At 45.7% G+C, this 19,572-nt stretch overlaps 1 protein-coding gene across 9 annotated transcripts in view; it reads left to right on the top strand.

Annotated features, from left to right (window-relative positions):
• Window positions 1–19,572, top strand: part of LOC104929622 (C-myc promoter-binding protein) — a 68,133-nt gene that overhangs the window by 20,665 nt on the left and 27,896 nt on the right. For all 9 annotated transcript variants that reach the window (XM_027281331.1, XM_027281338.1, XM_027281337.1 and 6 more), the window contains 10 exons: window positions 1,980–2,226; window positions 6,952–7,021; window positions 9,583–9,752; window positions 12,127–12,440; window positions 13,713–13,779; window positions 13,993–14,051; window positions 14,278–14,422; window positions 14,512–14,687; window positions 15,273–15,373; window positions 17,622–17,837. In XM_027281331.1, coding sequence (XP_027137132.1) covers window positions 1,980–2,226; window positions 6,952–7,021; window positions 9,583–9,752; window positions 12,127–12,440; window positions 13,713–13,779; window positions 13,993–14,051; window positions 14,278–14,422; window positions 14,512–14,687; window positions 15,273–15,373; window positions 17,622–17,837 — 1,565 coding nt within the window. The remainder of the gene's footprint in view (window positions 1–1,979; window positions 2,227–6,951; window positions 7,022–9,582; window positions 9,753–12,126; window positions 12,441–13,712; window positions 13,780–13,992; window positions 14,052–14,277; window positions 14,423–14,511; window positions 14,688–15,272; window positions 15,374–17,621; window positions 17,838–19,572) is intronic.

The following is a 19,572-nucleotide window of genomic DNA, read 5'->3' as shown; positions in this document are numbered from 1 at the left end:
TTCGTATAGTGCCACAAAATGCCCGTCGAGCCCCGCTTTAAACGTTAATGGAGGATAAGTGCATAATGGAAGCACAAAGAGGAATGTTTGAAACGACTGCTACTGTTTGCTACGCCTGAGCACTCGTCCTCTAAGTGGTTTGCGTGAGTGTCCTCTTGTGACTAATTGTAATGCTGTACTGGGCTAATATGTTTTGACTGACAGTGTCCTGTACATGAGCCGACATGTATGTACCGTATGAGGACAGTCCCAACTGAAGATGAGTCTTCATGGATCTGTGGAGTCTGTCCAGGACAGAGCTGGACCTCTTGACCAGTTTGTTGAGTGTTTTCCTGTCCCTCTCCGTGCTTCGCCCTCCCCAGCAGACGATCAGTGTCATAGAAAGTTTTAACAGAGTCCAAAGATTTTTCTTGTTGAGGTGAACACCCAGGTATTTGTATACTCCTGCTATCTTGATATCCAATCCTCGGATGTTCTCTGCTGAGGCGTCTTCCTCCTGAAGTCAGTCACCATCGCCTTCGTCTCGCTGGCATTGATTTGAAGCTGAGTAAGATTACACCAGTCAATGAATCAGCTGTCCCAGATTTAACTCTTCTCCAAGAAAGACGACCTGGAGAACTTTTTTGAGGACTGTGAGATCCAATAAATCCCAAATTTGATTTAGTTTTTGGGTCAAAACTTGTTATTAAAAAAAAAAAAGGTGGTAAAACTGTTTTTACCTGCAAAGGCTCAGCTACACCCAGACTTTGAATCAATGACATAGCAAGTTGTTTTGGTATTTGGTGTTTTTTTTTGTTGTTGTTCCAGGCTGTAAACATGTTTATTTCTGCTGTGAAGTTGGACATTTGAACATGGGGACTTATGGAGACTGACTCACTTCTGGAGCCAGCCTCAAGTGGACGTTAGAGGAACTGCAGCTTTTCACACTTCTGTGTTGGCTTCATTTCCCAGCCACATAAGTTGCCACTTGCTGTAAACCAACGGCAACAAAATTGGAAAAAGACTGTTGCACCATTTATAAATTTAACGTTCCCCAAATTGTCGTGATGTTCTCAATTTCTATTTTTAATTTTTACTCCAAAACAAACAAAAGATGCTCATGTGATTTTACACATGTACAATAAATTTGTGCATTATAAGACTGTAATCGTTGCATCCCTGGTTTTAAAATATAACGAGTTTAAATCGTGCTCTAGTGTAAAGAAGAGAGACAGTGAGTAACGAGTGAATAGGAATCAAAATATTAAATGTGAGCTGCTTCTAAATACAGCATCATTCACCGAGCCAGCTTTGCGTTCATCACATACAAAAAGGTGTAGAAGAAGAAGAAGGTGGTGTTATTTTTTTTCTACTCAGTGATTACTTCACTACAAGCAGAGCTGTTGGCTTCGTGCAGCTCACTGTTTGTGTTAGCTGCCACGTTCCTGTTACCTGACATGGAATATGGCGTCCGCATGCCACACAGCTGCCAAACTGTCATTCCTGTTCCCCGGAGGTATCATTATCCCGACTTACAAAGCAGCTAAAACGCTGCCACGCTCATGACTCACTGGAGAATCTGAATTTTTGGAATGCTTCGAAGTTTCCATCAAAACTAACAACAGCTCCACACAACGTGACGGCACTCGGCTTTGACCTCACGTGTTGCTGTGTAGACTTGTGTGAATGTGGCACCCTGAGCTTGAAGTTAAGGAGACATCTGAACACTCTGACTCTCTCTCTCTCATTGTTTCTGTTTGCCTGTTATGAGGTGCAAAGCAGACATTAAGCTCCATCAGCTTCATTCTGTCAGCCGCTGCAAACTGGGATAAATGCCCAATGTCAGACTTAAATGTGGAGCTCCACCTAATTGGCCCAATGAGATCATGAAGGCATATTGTGTTGATTAATTCTGCACGGTAATCCAACTAATAACGCGTTGATGTGGGAGTTTTGTTTGGCTGACTGCCGTGCTCTGCCTCCTCCTCCCCCCTCCACAGCGTGCTGTACGAGTGGAAGGAGCGGCTGAAGCAGGGCTGCCACCTCATCCAGACCACTCCCTCCGGACGGCCGGCCAACATCAGCGGCAATTCCTCCCAGCGCATCTACGTCACCTACCGCCGGGCGCCGGAGAGCCAGCCGCACACCACCCTGGCCGTGACGGACATCTGCATCATCATCCCGAGTAAAGGAGAGACGCCGCCGCACACCTTCTGCAAGGTGGAGAAGAACCTGAACAGCAGCATGGTGAGAGAGACGCCGGTGTACAGAATATTCTCCTCGATGAGGCTTAATTATTGTTACAGCACGGCTTATTACAATGTAGATTTAACGAGGCGAGGCGAGGCTCAGTCCCACAGTTAAAATACTGTCGCAGAAGAGGTTAAGAGACCAGTTTCTACACCCAGAGCAACAAGATGAATTTATGAAAGTGCAGTCTAGACACCATATTCATTAATAATCTAAGGTTAGCAAGCCCGTAACCGAGTGCCTCTCACTGCCTGTTGCATTGGATGTCAGTGTGACCTGAGTGACAGTAATCCGTGAGGGTCACCAGTAGGGATGTAACGATACACTCAACTCACGACTCGATTCGAGTCACGATTTTTTTTTCACGATACGATTTTTTCATGATTTTTTTTTAAATCAAAATGACCTACAGACAAAATATGACCAAATAAAATCATCTTTTTATTTGTAGGAAAAAAATCTCTCTTTACAGAAACTCTGAAACAGTTTGTGTTCTTATTAGGGCTGCCAGCAAGCAGCTGATCTGACCATTACCTTTCAGCTTGAAGTATGAGCTAACTGAAAATAAAAACAACAAGATGATAGCTCATTAACCCTTTAATGAGAGTCCACGGCCCCGGGAAACGGCGAGGTCCGGGTGCTGTAAACACAGAGCCGGTCGCGGTGCACCACCTCGGAGGAAATGCGCCCGGCTGGGGTCAGCCAGCGCCGGGGAGAGGTCCCATGAGGGGATCCTCCCGCACCGTGCGGCCGTCCCTGACCCGAGTTTAATCCCCCGGGCAGACTGCGCGGAAGTTGCGGTGATTGGTTAAAATTGCAACACCGCCCTGAATTCACCGAGATTCACTGAAGTTGCGTTGAAGTTGCAAATCGCAACATCGTGAATTCCTGGAGGGTCTGTGTTATGGGATCATTTACGGTACAGTCAGGCCTGACGCCGATTACCACTACTGCGCATGTGTGTAGGTGTGTGTGTGTGTGTGTGTGTGACACAGAAAGGCAGACGCGGCAGTGGAAGCTGCAGCCACAACGTAACCTATTTCTAATAAAAAAAAAGACGAAAAAGAACATATCCTACTTCTCTTGCATTCGCCAAGAATCGCGATTAATTTTTTCTGTCAATCGATGCGAGTCGTCACACATTTGTACCGATTTTAATCGTGTCACGATGTATCGTTACATCCCTAGTCCCCAGCAGCAGCAGCTGATATCACTGCCTAGTCCAGCAGCAGTCAGCCCAGCTCGGCGTCTGTCTTTCAGCCTTTTATTTCACCAAGCTCTCACCAACCACTAAAAGTCAGTCCCACATTTACTCTTGTCCGGCGGCTTCTTGCTCGCTCACTCTCTCCTTTATATCTTCTTCTACCTCCTCTTCTTCTTCCTGGTAGTCCATAACGCCTGTTGGTACAAACACTCAGTTCGTCAGCTTGGCGGTGAGCTCAGAGCGACGGGTACCCGACGAACTGAGCTAACAGCAGCTACAGCTGTCAGCAGTTTACTTCACTGTCCATCATAAACTCTGTAAATCACAGAGAGTTGAGGCGGAGCAGCCGGAGGACATCAGAGGGAAAACCTAGAAAACATTTCCTCCATAAAATATGATCCAGTTTCACCAGAATCAGTGAAATAGTTGCTGCTGTGTGACTTAAAGTGTTACATAGTTACATAGTTTAGGAGCAGACATACCGGTGCAGAGCGGGAATGACTGAGACACCATGAAGGAAATGTGTAGCTGCGGTTGGAGGCTGCAGGTGGAGACCTGCGTGGAAACCTCAAAAATGTTCAGCACAGAATAACTTTATCATAACAAGCATTAACATGCGAGGGTGGAGGTTTAAAGTTCCTCTGAAATTCAAAATGTTGACATATTCCAGCCAGGAATCTTCCTCATATCCTCCACATGTTTAAAAAAATGTGTAATATGAGCTTCGGTAACACAGTCGGCAATACGAGATGAGATTGAGCCCGCACCCGACTGAGCAATCCCGACAAACACTTGACAGATTTATCCGTCACGCTTCCTCCAGTTAAAGTTCAGCGGTTTAATTTGAAATGATCGAGCTGTCGCGCAGAGCTCCGTAGATCATCTCTGTGTCTTTTGTGCCGGAACGTATCGCGGAGTCGTGAAGGACGGAGAAACGAACAATAGATTTCAGCCCCAGGTGAGTCACCCGAGCTCGGTTAGTGCATCCAATTATGTGTGTGTGTGTGTGTGTGTGTGTGTGTGTGTGTGTGTGTTTATACTGAACCCCTCGAGCTTCATGGCCTCTCCTCCTGTTTGGTTTCCTTCTCACCCAGTGTATGTGCTGAAGAAACATATTTTTCTATTAACCGCCCTGTTATGTCTTTGCTGCAGCTATATCCTGCTCTCCCACACACACACACACACACACACACACACACACACACACACACACACACACTTTAGGATACTGTAAACGTCCATGCTGTGTCAGCTCGGTGGCTGCACACGTGTGTTAAACTGTATTTGAGCAGAGTGTGTGTGTGTGTCAGGAAATGTTTAGACCCGGCATAAATCTGCAGAGACCTGTGGTGCATGAAGGAGAAATCGAGGCTCCTACAATAGATTTGGGATTTAGCCACACTCATTTTTCAATCTGACTAGTGTCGGATCATTTTTTTAATGTCTCGGCAGCGCTCGGGCTGCGTCCTCCATCGCCACCGCCTGCTCGTTAAAGATTTATCACAGTTTTGAGCCGCCACCGAGCATCTTCCTGCCCTCCCAGTGACAAATTGTCACAAACAAGATGTGTTTATCTGACGCATCATCGCTACATGCTGCATGCGAATAGTTTGTGTGTGTGGCCGGGCTTTTTGGTCGGGATGTGAATGTCTTAAACTGTCTTTGTACTGAACTTTCCAGATTATTGATAATGACACTGACGAGCTGGATGGAGACATTTTAACGATGAATGATGATAGGCTGCACTCATGTAGAGGTTTTCTGACTGGGCAGTTAAAAGGGTGTACAGTTGACCTCACACACACACACACACACACTACTTTGACAACTGTTTTTCAGTGGCAGAGGAAGTACTCTTATCTTTGCAATGCTGTAAAAGTTAGAGATAGGAATTGATCGTTTTTTATTGATATCAAAGCCATAATTAATTCTGCTTAGCGGTCTGGTTCCCTTCTTGGTTTCTGATCAGTTGATGTGTGGGGAGAAGGTAGCCGAGTGGAGCTGGCTGTAGAAACTGTCACCAAACATCGAAACAGATGAAATGAGAGAATATTTGTGCAGCGTTCTGTTTTTTTAGTTTCAGTTTTCTTAGTCAAATAAAAAATCGTCCCGCACCGTGTGGCGCTAATGTTTTTATAACAGGATATTTATCCTGGTAACAGATGTGCTGCTCGGTCGGGAAGCGCCGAGCGCTCGAGCGTAGAGTGTCAAATACGTGGCATTCCTGGAATTCAAGGCCGCGTGGTGTAGAAAGATTCGGGTGATGATTTTACAGACATTACAGCGAGCACTGTCGTCATCTTTCTTTGTGACGAGGAGCCACGCTTTGGACCGTGACTCTTGTTTCCTGCAGTGTGGATGGATTTGTCGTCATTGAAACATACCGGCATGGATAAAATGAAGTGGTAAGCTCGGAGATCATACGATCTGACGATTCGAAACCAGCTCTGGATTCCTCATCTCGAGTAAAAATACTCCATTACAAGTAAAAGTCTCGCATTCAAGATTTCAGCAAAGTGATTACAGCTGATGGATGAACATTTTAACGCCTTTGTTTACTGTCAGGTAGTTGAATCTAAAGTGTCACCTGTTATAAACTGCTTCATGAAGTAACTCCACAGAAGCTTTGAAGCTGTAAAAAGATACAATGTTTGGCTCTGTGATGTATACAGCAGTGTAAAATTGAAATACTCGACTAAGGTAAAAGTACAGTGATATAAAGATGACCTCACGGTGACTTAACGTTCAAAGAGAACACAGCGTCACAGTTTTCCAGGAGACTCCCGTCGCTCTCCTCCTCCTTTCCTGCCCTCTCTCTACTGTCTCTAATTAAAGTACAATTACTCACAAAATATTTGAAATATTTCATTTCCTCCACACAAAGCAACACCAAGTAGAGGTTGTTTTTTAAAGTCTTTTTGGTGGTGCACTCCACCGGCCGCTTTGGTCACTCTTCAGAATTAAGATAACCTTGAAAACAATCGCTGGCCCTCGAATGTCTGACCCTCTCAACTTTCGATGGTAGTTTCTGCGTTTACGCGGTGACCACGGGTAACGGGGGCCTGAGAAATGGCGTCTGCTGCCTTCCTTCATGAAGGTTTCTGTGTTCAGCAGCTGATTCTTAAACCTCATACATCCTCGAATGCACCAGAGAGGATGGGTTTGAATGCTAAAATGACATTACATTACAGTGACATTGTGCTGAACTACCTGGAGGTGAGAAAATCAGTCTAATAACTTGTTTTGGAAAGTCTCCAGCAGTGTAACTTTGCACCAAGTTGAAAATCAGTTTCACTGACTTCTACTGGTTACATATTCCCAGTCTGTTGCTCCTCTGATCACAGCCAGCATCACTGCAGCAAGGTGAGAACATCACACCATCTTCAGCTGCTCTTCACTCATATTGGACTAAAAGCGTGTGACCAGACTACAGAGATCATTCATCCTGATTGGCTCGTTCAGGGTCCTGTGCTGTTCATACATGCTAACTTTTTTCCCATCCTGCTCTTGTTTTTCAGTGGGGCTCCTCCGTCTACCTGTGTTATAAGAAGTCTGTGGCCAAAACCAACACAATAGCCTACAAAGCAGGTAAGCCTCCCTAATCCTGTAACTACCCGTGTGTGCACAACCGAACACTGACGTGTATCTCCTGTTCCTGCTGATGGAAGATATCAAATAACCGTGTTGTGGGTAAATACTCTCACTTCTTCCCCTGTGAGAAAAACCAAACTGTCAGAGAACGAGGCTCGTTTTGATCCATCTGTTGCCGTGTGAATAAGAAAACAGCCTAAATCTGAAGAGCACTGAAGTTATCTTGTGTTTGCGTACTCGCTCCAGCTGTGTGTTGTTGTAGAAAACGTCTCTGCAGAGTTAACCCGGCTGCACGAGGACATCCTGCCCCAGCTGTGCCTGCAGGCTCAGGCTTGTTGTTGATGCCTCGCAGAGATGAGATATCTGCATGCCGGCGTCGTTTAAATATTTGCCGTCTATTTAACGGTAATGTGGGTAAAAGACATAATCTGCTTACTTCACATTAAGCCCGTCTTCTTACAGAAGATTGTCATTTTCTGATAACTCTGTTGGCTCGGCGCTCTGCTGTGTTTGGCTCGGCCTCAGATTGGCTGGCTGATGTTTTTGTTGTTCATGACTTGAATATGCAGCAGACTGTGAATGGAGCGATGCTATCTCACGCTTTTAATGAGTCAGCTCACAGAAATGAAGTTCAGCTCAGGAGCAATCACGGCGACTTGTTTTGTTATAACATCGTACTCAGAAAACACAAAACTATATTTTAGAGTGGCAGGAACAAACATATGAAATAATAATAACATAATATATACAAACATTCAAAACAGTGTTACATTTTGTGGCTGGTTTTCTGTATATTTGAACTAAAGTTTGCATGAATGGAATCGTTGCATAGCTGCGTAGTTTGTTTATAGGAACATGCACATTAACCGTGAAGCGTACTCTGTGTGTCAGAAGACGGGAAGTGTGGCCTCGACGGGGATCAGCGCTGGTCCAAACCCCTCTGTGCAGACATCTGGGGCCAGATGCAAAAAGTGTGTCCGCTCAGACGCAAAGTGAATTTCTTTTCTTCAGATTCCTAAAGCTGTACGTTTGTGTGACTGTGTTTGATAAATGACACGCATGCACGAGCTTTAGAAACATTCGCATGTCAACACTTCTGTGCTCCATCACTTGTTAGATCTGGGAATGAGAAGAAGAACAGCACAGAAGAGTATGACTTCATGTTTACAGATTGTTTTGCAATCCAGGACTAGAAATAAAAAGTTTGTGCAGGAAAAGATGGATCTTCATCAGCTGCTGACCTCAGAGAGATGATTAGAAGTTTAATTGTGCTAACGTACCATGAATGTTTCGTAGATGTCTCAAACAGGTGATGAGCTCTTCAAATGTTTGGAAAGACTCCTGCATATGCTGTAGATGTTATGTGACAGATTATTTACCACCGACTCTGCAGCTCAGTGGAGCATCTTAGCTTTTTTTTTTTTTTTTAGCTCCATTTTTTTTTTTTGCCTTTGCAACAGCCACAGTCCAGAGTCCTCGGTTCACAGTCTCAGTGCTCTCATCAGCTCCGTTTCCTGCAGCATCCGGCAGCTGATTTCAGCTGATGAGCTGCCAGACAGCAGACAGCAGACACACAAAGTCAGCAGCTAGCCTGGTGAAGAAGGCGGAAGGTGTTTTATTTTTTTTTTTTGTGCAGTCATCAGGTTGGCACAAACGCCTACTAATATAATAATATCAATAAGTGAGTTCTGGCCTGTTTAATTTGAGATATTTCATGTTTCCAGCGTCTGTTACTTAAGAAAAGCAGCAAGTCGCCTCCTTTCCCTCAGACAGCTGCTCTCAGCACTCTGCATCAAGACAAAGTGTGAAAACACGTTGTGGTTTTTACGTCTGTTACTTGGCGAGATATAACACCATATTAAATTCAGCTTTAGAGGTGCATTGTTACCTTTTAGACAGAGCCGGGCTGTTTACCTCTGTGTTTGCCATCATTACCACGCAGCCTCGTTACTGTGACTAGTACATCTATAGAGTCTGTGCATGAGCTGGTAAACTTTCATAATTTGAGTTGCTGACCGAGCTTTCTTGACACACTAAGCTCTGTTCGTTTATTCACCTGCAGGTGTGCAGCTGTTTTCATGAGGAATAACTGCATGTGCAGAAATGTTTAAATGTGTATTTCTTGTGTTTGATCCTTTATCTTCGATGATATAATGATAGTCTGTATGTTTCATTTTCTTTGGCTCAAAATAAACCTTTAAAGGTTCGTTAGTAGGTGGACACGTTAATAAGAAGGTTTTTCTTTGTCGGTAAATCTTGCAGATTTCAGTCCTTCAGCTGGAGTTTGATGTAGCACAGAGTTGTTGCACAAAATGAAATCAGTGCTTCATTGTTCGAACCAAAGGCCTGATTACCAGACACTGACTGCTCATTACAAAGCCGGGGCGTTTCCCGATGAACCCGTACATTATCACAGTGATTAGAATAAACTGAACTCGTTTCTTTTGCAGCTTTTGCAGCTTTTGCATCTACATCAGCTGTTAATTGGTAATCACAGGGGGGTTGCTTACACCGAGCAGATCTCTAAACCGAGCTCTCACTTTGTTTTTTCCTCTTAGGTTTATTCAGCAGATATCCAGAGGAGGACTACGAGTCGTTCCCTCTGCCCGAGTCTGTCCCTCTCTTCTGCCTTCCCATGGGGGCCACGATCGAGTGCTGGCCGGCCAACACCAAATACTCCCTCCCTGTTTTCTCCACCTTTGTCCTCACCGGAGCCTCCGGAGAGAAGGTAACACGGATGAATGGAAAGATTTATTCTCCTATTCTACTTTATCTTCTTTTTACAGCATCAGGTATAAGAAGGTTCCAGTGACTGTTAGACCTCAACAGACTAACTGCCGTCCATACAGCTGACATGTTGGGCAAAGTGGGGCAAAGTGGGGTATGGGAAAACCACAATGCTCTGCATGCCAGAAGGGAAAGTGGGTCAGGCATGCTGCTGCCTTTGTCAGGTGAAAACATGTCGTTTGTTTTTAGGACAAAGATCCAAATAAATAAAGAAGAAGAAGAAAAAATCCTAGAGTTTAAATGTTTCTGTAATCTGGATTAGATTTTAGCTGCAGGTCCAGTATGTCAGATTTAGGAGGTTCTATTTACAGAATATAGGTCCTCTTCGTCCGTCATGTTGACCCACCATTTCACTAGCAACTGAGCTGGGGGGGGTTGCAGTTACAATGTAGTGATCAAACAAATGAAGTTACTGCTTGGTCTGCACACTCGTGCAGCCAGGTGAAGCACACTAACATCTCCACTTTCAAACACGAAGGAGAACCTGCAGGTCCAATCTGACGCCAGTGTGGTGTCACTAAATAATGAATCCTTATTTTCAGGTGATTATACACTAATGAAACATAATTATGAAGATTATAATCCCTCTAAATCTGACACTCTGGACCTGGAAGACGCGCCACAAGCACACAAACAGATCCACATTCTTGGCGTTGGAAGCGGACCTCCTTCTTCCTGCTGTTCTAGTCTCGTGGGTTTGGAGAGCGGTCCGGTTCGGTGTTGACACTTATTAGTGAATTTCGTGGTGATTGAAAACAAATAACATCCAAAGTCGAGCGATGTTTCGATATCAGCGACAAGGCCAGTTAGGGGTCAGCGGTGATCGCTCGCTGCCAAACCCTCTTCTGTGTCCTGTGTGTGTGTGTGTGTGTGTGTGTGTGTGTGTGTGTGTGTGTGTGTGTTGTTTGGAAGGCCAGCTGTAGCACATGCAGGGGGACATTTGGAGAGGACAGTGTGTATGCTGACTTGTGTTTTACTGGCCAAGGTCGGAGGGAGACTCAGCTGGACTCTGGCAGTCTGCATGTTTACCTGAGGACTCACCTGTTTGACCCATGAGTTACATGCACACATATCACTGTGTTTCTATACTTATGAGGACCTTCTGTTGGTTACAGTGAGAGTTTAAGAGATGCCTGTTGGTTAGATACAACAACTGAGAGACTCGTTTGTGACTCATTCAGTTCAACGCACACAAGCAGACACGGAGGCGTCCTCACTCCAGTCTTCGGTAAACAAAGACGGTCCACCTCGGTCCACCTCGGTCCACCTCGGTCCACCTCGGTCCACCTCGGTCCCTGTTTGAGTGGAAATGTTTCAAAGTGAGCCGACAGTCGGGCGGCTGATAAGCGCGTCAGCTTTGATCTGTGGTGAATTTGGAAAGTCTCAGATTTCCAGGAAGCGGAGGGTTTGGATTTGTTTGGACTAATGCTGCGGCTGGCTCGGACAGCTGCTGTTTGTTTGGCCACAGACGGTCCTCGTGGTATTGATGTTCAATAAAGGTTAAACTGCGGTGCATTAAACGTACTCATTGATGTTTTCATTTATTTAAAGAGTGCAGGCATGATTGAGAGGTCTGCATTACACTGTCTGCTACTTTTTTATTATTAGCTGTCCACTTCATCTGTTGGACTTCTTCTTCTGGAGATGATTGTTACTCAGTGACACACGGGGTCGCCATGGCAGCGTGCATCCCATTCTGACCTGTGACCCTTTGCTGCCAGTCATTCATCCGCTCTTTCTTCAGCTGCCACTTTCAAATAAAAGATTCAATATATCTGAGTTTTGACCCTGAGAGTGGAGACGTCTTTGGATTACTTAGATTGTGTTCGCTTCTTCACCAACCTTCATGAGGGTTTATACTCAGTTTCAGAGTTAAGGTTAGAATAAAATGCTGTTTTTTAAACTTCAGGATCAGAGAGCAGCCCAGCCTGACGATATTTCAGGTGAAGCACAGGATCCATGTTGAATTTTAGAGGTCAGCACAATAGCATCAGCAAACTTTTGTTTCCTACATAAATCATTCATTTATTGTTCACTCCATATGTGACTCCTGGGCATCCACACCTCGCTGCAGTGCTACTGCCGACTTTTATCCTTCATAAAGTAAAAAGATATTGTGAGGTTTGGGGTGTGTGGTGCTCAGAGAGTTTAAGAACCGCTGCCTTGTTCTAACCTTCATATAAAACTGAGCATAAACCCTGATGAAGGTCGCTGAAGAAGTGAGGAACTTTAGGGTCTCTCAGTTTGTCTCCATGACTCTGTGCTGTGACTCCTGCAGACGGTGATCTGTGTGTCCGGCATGTCGTCTGTTTCAGGTCTACGGTGCTGCCATTCAGTTCTATGAGACCTTCCCTCAGGAGTGTCTGACTGATCAGCAGCGCTCCCAGCTCGGTCTCCTGAACCCAGATCCGCACAAACCCTCCTCATCCTCATCCACCTCCTCCGTCTCCAGCGCTACAGCGACAGCCACCAACAGCTCCACCAACAGCACCGTGACCCCGCGCTCGGTCTACACCAACAAGTGTATCTGTCTGCTGTCACACTGGCCCTTCTTCGACGCTTTCCGCAAGTTCCTCACATTCCTCTACCGCTACTCCATCTCCGGCCCTCACGCTCTGCCCATCGAGAAGTGAGTTTATCTCTTTGTTTCACCGTTTTGTGCCCTAATTGTTAATTTCACACACGCCTGACGTCGCGCTGAGGCCGGAAATCAGACGCTCGGATCAAGCAAACCTCCACAGTCAGCCTGAAATGTCTCTGGAGCTCTGATACTCGACCTGTTGTGTGTTCTGGCTTTGTTTATTTCATAAAGCAGCTTCTAAATCTGAGTCTGGCTCAAAGTTTACACTGCAAAGTAGAGACAGGAAGAAGTTTAATGTCTAAGAGACACAGACAGTGAATGAGAGTGAGCGAGTGCTGGCATTGACCTGATCCTGTCTGAATCCACCCTGAGTGTTACAGAGGGAGGAGGCGAGGATTTAAATGTTCAGTCCACTTCACTGTAATCTAACTTCTCGCTCTGGACGGCATTTAAACCTTTCGAATATTACACACAGTAGTCATTTACATTCTGCATGACGAGTCAAAAGAGAAAGTCAAAAGCCTGCAGGGCGGTGCAGAGAGAGAGACGTGAGGCTGAGATACTGCTCGAGGTAAATGTACAGACCTGAAGAAACACTGATAACATTCGCTGTGACTTCCCCAAGGATCTTATTATCTCCGACGTCTGTCATGAATAAACGTCCATAAATCTGTTTAAAATTCATGGAGAAAAGCTTCGAAGCTCGAAGTCTGAGAAGGATCAGATTTTTGGATTTATACGATATCAAAATAATCCAGTCAGAGTCATCTCTACATAAATGGATACACTGCAAAGCAACAGCTAATCCTGTGTGTAGTTCATTCATATATTTTAGAGTTGTATGCCTCTCTGATTCCCTCACATTCACCTCAGTTTAAGTCCCAAGCTTCCGATTTAAGAGGAGGTCTATGGAGTTCGCTGAAGAGCAGCAGGTAATTGTGGGTGTAATTATCACGAGGATAAAATCACTGAGGTAATGTTAAAATCACACCAACCTCTCCCCGAGAGAAATGAATCCAGTCTGAACGAGGCTGAAGACGGACAGAGGTTAAAAATTTACTGTTGATATCGTAGCCGGAAATCTGTCAATCTAACCCTAACCCTCACCAACACTGTCCTCTCTAACAGAGTTTAGATGTTCTAGGTCGGATATTTGACTTGACTTTACCGTGGTCAGGTGATCCGTGCCTCTCATGTTTTAAATCTGCTCATAACTCTCACCCGTCATGCATGCTTTGACGGATTATTCAGCCTCCAGCTGTTGTTGTTTTTGGCCTCTCATCCCCCCATTCTTCTCCTTCTTCTTCTTCTCCTTCTCAGGCACATCTCTCATTTTATGCACAAAGTTCCCTTCCCGTCCTCTCAGAGGCCTCGGATCCTGGTGCAGGTACCGTTTAACATTCCCTGTGATGTTTGCTGCATACGGTGCATGTTACAAAAGACTGTTGTGCGGACTGTTTTATAGTTTTGTGCAGATGTTTAGGTTTGCCCGAGGGCTGCACAAGTTTAAATCCTCTGTTATGGATGAAACATTTAACTGATTCAGTGCAGGCGTTTCTGCGCTCGGTCGGTTTTATCTGACTCTCCAGCTTTTCTGCAGCTTTCTCCTCACGACAGTTTGATGTTGAGCCAGCCAGTGTCTTCTCCTTTACCGCTCAGGTAAGAACAGCTGCGAGCTGCAAGCTTTCCTGGTGAAGTCTGCCACCACTAAGCTGTGATGAAATGTAAAGAGACTATGCATCTGTGTGAGTTTATGTACAGAGCAGCATTTGTCTGATATATATTAACCATTAGAAAAGTGTTTTGGGATGTTCAAAGGACGGAAAAAGTTGTGGATCCTTCTAGAAGTTTGTGCAATCTTCCCACATTTGTGTCGTTTCCGTAGCGGTGGTCGGTTTTCCACGCTGCTCCAGAACCTCGGACCAGAGAACGCCGTCACCTTGCTGGTGTTCGCCGTCACTGAACACAAGATCCTGGTCCACTCGTTACGACCCGCCGTGCTGACCAGCGTCACCGAAGCTCTGGTGTCTGTAAGTCAGCCCTAACACCAGAGGTGTATTGACCCCTGAACATACAAATAAACCTGCAGTTATCGTTTCTTCATCTTCATCCTCCTCAGATGATCTTCCCGTTCCACTGGCCGTGTCCGTACATCCCTCTGTGCCCTCTGGCGTTGGCGGACGTGTTGAGCGCCCCCTGTCCGTTCATTGTGGGAGTCGACTCGCGCTACTTTGATCTGTACGACCCCCCGCCGGACGTGAGCTGCGTGGACCTGGACACAAACACCATCTTCCAGTGAGTACGGTACCACGAAACCTTGCACTTGCTGTTGACGTCTTGTCTGATGACGATTAAGCATCTGTGGCCAACGGCCGATGTTTCTTGGCTTCCAGTGTAGCCAGCAGATAATAAAAAGCTAAATTCACATCAGTCAATAGCCGATGTCCTCATGGACTCTTCCGCCCAAAACCTGCTCACAGAACCCGACTGGTCAATTCTACTCAGACTACAAAAGGAAACCTGAACACTCCTGTCGTCCCTCGCCTACAGCTTCTGCATTCATATGCAGATATCTGTTTATAGGGATTACCTTTCCATGATGAATATTATCTGGCATTGGTGTGAGTGTGTAGGACTAACTGTTGAGACTGGGTGATTTTCTCTGAGTCTGGTTGTCTATGGTTATTTTTGTAGTGTCAGACTTGTTTGAATGTGTAGAGAGTGCATTTTTCAGGTGAGGTCAGTAATGGTTCATCTTTGGCCTCATTAGTCAGATAGCGTCAGGGTGGTCTGGGCTCCCCTGGCCTGACTGCTGTCCATGTTGATTTTGGCCTCTCAGCCGTCCCCAGAGCTCAGTGTATGCTTCTGCCTTCTTTCCAGCAATGAAGATAAGCGAGCCCTCACGTGGAAGATCCTGCCAAAGAAAGCCTGTAAAAACCTAATGAACGTGCTGAGCAACCTCTACCAGCAGTTGGTCGACGGTGAGTTGATAAACGATTCTGTGCACGTTCTGCATGCGTGGCAAAGGTTCAGCGTGACACTCCTCCAGTGATCTGTTGACAGAACCTGAATAAAATATACATAACTATGTTGTAAGTAATAAAAAAAACACATCATTTAGTATTTATCACCTTCGATTCAGCCTTAGAGCGGAGTCTGCTGTCTCGTGCCTCCATGTTTATTACAGGAGCCCAGAACAAACAGAAGATCTATACAGAGCGTTCAGAAAGCCCAACTGATGTAGGAGTTTGCACTGGGGTCAGATCATGTCTAGCTCAGCTCCTCTGAGATCTCCTCCTATTGCAATGCTCCAATGAGTGGATAAGACTTTATATAAGTATGAAATAGGACCCTTTATGGAATGAAGTGGCTTTAAAGAGGAGACATGCAGTGAGAGGGAGTAATGGGAGCTAAAATTGCAGCCAAAACTACGAACGAAGATATTTAAAAAAAAAAAAAAGCTGTCTAGGCAAGCGGAAATTTTCAGGGAACTGCTGGAAGGACGCCAGTGTACAAATCTGCAGCATTATCCAGGTTTGACAGGCGCTCTGCCCCGGCTCTGACTTCTTACCTTTGTGTTAATCACATCGTTTTGCTCCCTCTCTGTTTCTACTGACACTTCTCGTCTCCAACTTGTGCAGAACGCTGCTGCCCGATTCTTAACAAGCACGTCCAGACGCGAACACGCTCCCCCTGTGCTGTCGTCACTCCACTGTCTTCCAGTCCGTTTTAGAATTGATTTTAAACTTCTGTTGTTAGTTTTTAACGCCATTAATGGCTCGACCCCCTCTTTTAACTTTTCGCAGTTGTGCAGAGCCCTGCGCTCTTCGGGTCAGCTTCTGTTAGAGATTTAAACAGCGGGGCGATCGCTGCTCCCAGACTGTGGAGCAAACTGCCCGCTGACATTCGCACCACTACTGATCTCAGCCTTTTTAAATCCGAGCTTAAGACCCACTTCTTTAGATTGGCGTTTTATTCTGACTAGGGCAGTGCTGTTTCTCAGGTGTACTCATTCTGTCTGCTCCTTTCTGTGTATTTCTGGGAGGCTTTTAATACCCTGCAGCGCTGCAGCACTTTTAATTGTATTTGTTTGTTACGTATCTGTTCTGTATTGTTTTATGGCTTTGTTGTAAAGCACTTTGGCTACCGTTCGGCTTTTGTAAAGGGCTATACAAATAAACCTGATTTGATTTGATATCGAAAGGAACCTCCTTGTTCTGATCCTTCTTCAATCATGTTGCAAATGAGGCAAAGCCGTGCTACATCAGAAAAATCTCAACGTGCTACTCAGCTCCTGAAACAAGCTGTGGTCATCTCAAGACTAGATTACTGTAACGCCACGTTACCCCGCTGCTCATTGAGCTCTGCTGTCTACTGTAGCAGCCCACGTTAAATTCAAATCTCTAATGCTGACTGCAGAGTAGTCTCCGGCTCTTGAGCGTCCTCATAGTTACCTCCTCCAGTGATCGACGCCTGGCTCTGCCACCCGTACGCTCAGGACAATCCAAACTTTTCTCATCTGTTGTTCCCGTCGGTGGAACGTCCTACCAGTTCCTACCAGATCAGGGGTGTCCCTCTCTACCTTCAGAAACCTCCTGAAGACCTCCAGCTCTTCAGAGAGGACCTCCTCTGCAACACTACCAACGGCTGGACATGATACATCTGTCCCCTGTCACAGCACTTACTGGGTGACACTAAATCGTACACACTGTGCCTTTAGTTTTGTTTTCAGTTGAGTAGACGGTTGGTAGAGGTTCATTTAGTTTGAACAAATTCAAACTAACATAATTTATTCAAACCCGTGTACGGTTAATTAAAATAAATAAGATCTGAGGCTTCATTCATCATCTGTTCTCCGTTCAGTCTGCACTGTTCCGCTCTCCATTCAGCTCAACTTAAAAACCAGCAGTAATCCCATCACGGCATAATTACCACGGAGCAGGCGTGCAGAGAAACCACGGAAACCTGCCGCTTATCGAGCTGTGCTAATAGAATAAATGAATTTTCTGATTCAGTGAAGTTGAAAATCTGTCCGGTTTGTGATGGAAGTGCTGAATGTTGACGTCAGAGGTTTCAGTTGAGACGTTCAGAAACTTTGATATCAACTCGAGTTTTCTGAATTCTGCACGACTAATCCTCATTTACAGCACGGACACTTACTTAAATACTTAAAGCAACAGCCTCAGTTTGACATGATGATTCAACCATTATTTCCTTCTCTGTATTCAGGTCAGTACCGTCCCGACGGGCTGCTGGAGCTGAGCATGAGCGATTCGTCCGAGCTGAGCTGTGGGAAGAGCCTCCACACGCTGGAGCTGGAGATCCAGGAAGCCTTCCTGCGCTTCATGGCGGCCATCCTGAAAGGCTACCGCTCTTTCTTACGGCCGATCACCCAGGCGCCCTCCGAGAAAGCCACGGACGCCAGCTCGCTCTTTGACTTGCAAGGTATCTGGAGTAATGTGAAAACCCTGAAACCATTTATCATTTTCAAACCAGATTGCCGGATGAACAGACCCAGCTGTCCTTTTCCCCAGCAGCCTCTTTAAACTGAAAACGAGTCCAACGCTGACCAAGTCATGAGACAACTATTCAAAGTGTTTACCGGGCGCAGATGGTTTAAGCTTTTCTGTCTTAATACCAGTAATCTGAAAGAAGGAGCAGCTCGTCCAGTGCCAGCTCCACCGCTGAGAAAGATGGAGCCGATTCAGCGGTTGGTAGAATTATTGGTTTACTGCGCTGTCTAGTGAATAAACACAGAGCACATAATCACTGCAGCTTTCAGAGGGTGAGCAGGTCACCCGCCCTCGAGCCAGAAGCTCAGAGGAACTTTTGTATGCAGCCGTTTAAACCCAATAAAACTCTTTTGATGAGCAGATTGTTCATTTGAGGTAAAAGACTTTCCCAGCCTGTCTGGGAGTATGATTGCTTTTAGTACTTTTTCCACTGACAGTGTAAAGTCACCCACAGGTTTCTGAAGAGCCGCTTTGAAGCTCAAAATATGCAGCACTGGCCGCCGTATTGGCAGTCCTGTGGGTGATCGGTGGACCCGAGGCGGGCCTGGTTGCTCATCTGTAATGCCATCCACCTGTGAATCAAAGCGTCCACGCTCTTAATCCTGCATAACTTTAAAACTGACCAAAACTGTTTTTTGTACCAGGCTGTAAACATGTTTATTTCTGCTGTGAAGTTGGACATTTGGACATGGGGACTTATGGAGACTGACTCACTTCTGGAGCCAGCCTCAAGTGGACGTTAGAGGAACTGCAGCATTTGGCTCTTCTGCATTGGTTTAGCTTCACAGCCACGGAGGCTGCTGCTCGGTATTCTCTCCAACGGTCCTGTAGACTGAGTACTGTCTGACTGAGAACCTTTGAGCACCATCCCCATTAAACAGACGACTGTTGTGGTCCGATCGTTCCCTCATCATTCAGTCTGGTTGTGAAGTCATCCCGAGTCACAGTTGTACCGTTACATGGCACGATTAGCGCTAATGAGCCTATGATTATATAAACTGATACTGCGTCATCTGCAGCACCTTCCGCTACGCAGCTGTCCGGCCTCAAAAACAGATGGTGTTGTTTAATACATGAGCTTTCATGAGTGTCCATCCCCAGGAACTGTCTGTGGTTTGCGATGATGCTGGTGGAGGTTGGAGGTTTTTAGTCAGTTAGCGGCACAGCTGCTAAAAGATCCAGAGGCTGGAGTGTGGCCTCTGGATCGGAGCCCATGAAAACCCGGTTCACATCGCCAGTGAAATGAGTTAGGGGGGAAGTCATGGCTGCTACGCTGGAGGATAGATGCAGCCAAGGTCGAGCCCGGTGTGAGTTATACGACATGGCTGCACTACGTTACATAATGATGATGGGAAGATGTAACAGCATCGTCCGTATGAACTCATGACAACAACAAAACATTCACGATGTGTTAACGAGTCCGTGTGGACGAGTTTTTATATTTCCTGCAGCCCCACAAAGAAAACACGGTTTGTGATTAAAGTGCTTCGGTCCAGTGTTTGAGTTTGAGTTTGTTCCCTCTGAATATGAAACTCCAGAGACAAATGACAAACATATAAAATGTATTTTAATACAAGACTCTGTAGTGAAGCTACTGAGAGGAGTTCTGATCCAGGTCGGATTCAGATGTTTACCCGCCGTATGAAGTGTTTGGCCTCCACCTCTGT

Source organism: Larimichthys crocea, chromosome VIII (assembly GCF_000972845.2).
Source record: "Larimichthys crocea isolate SSNF chromosome VIII, L_crocea_2.0, whole genome shotgun sequence".
NCBI lineage: Eukaryota > Metazoa > Chordata > Actinopteri > Sciaenidae > Larimichthys > Larimichthys crocea.
Note: the sequence above shows the minus strand (reverse complement) of the source record. Positions and strands in the feature narration are given on the sequence as shown.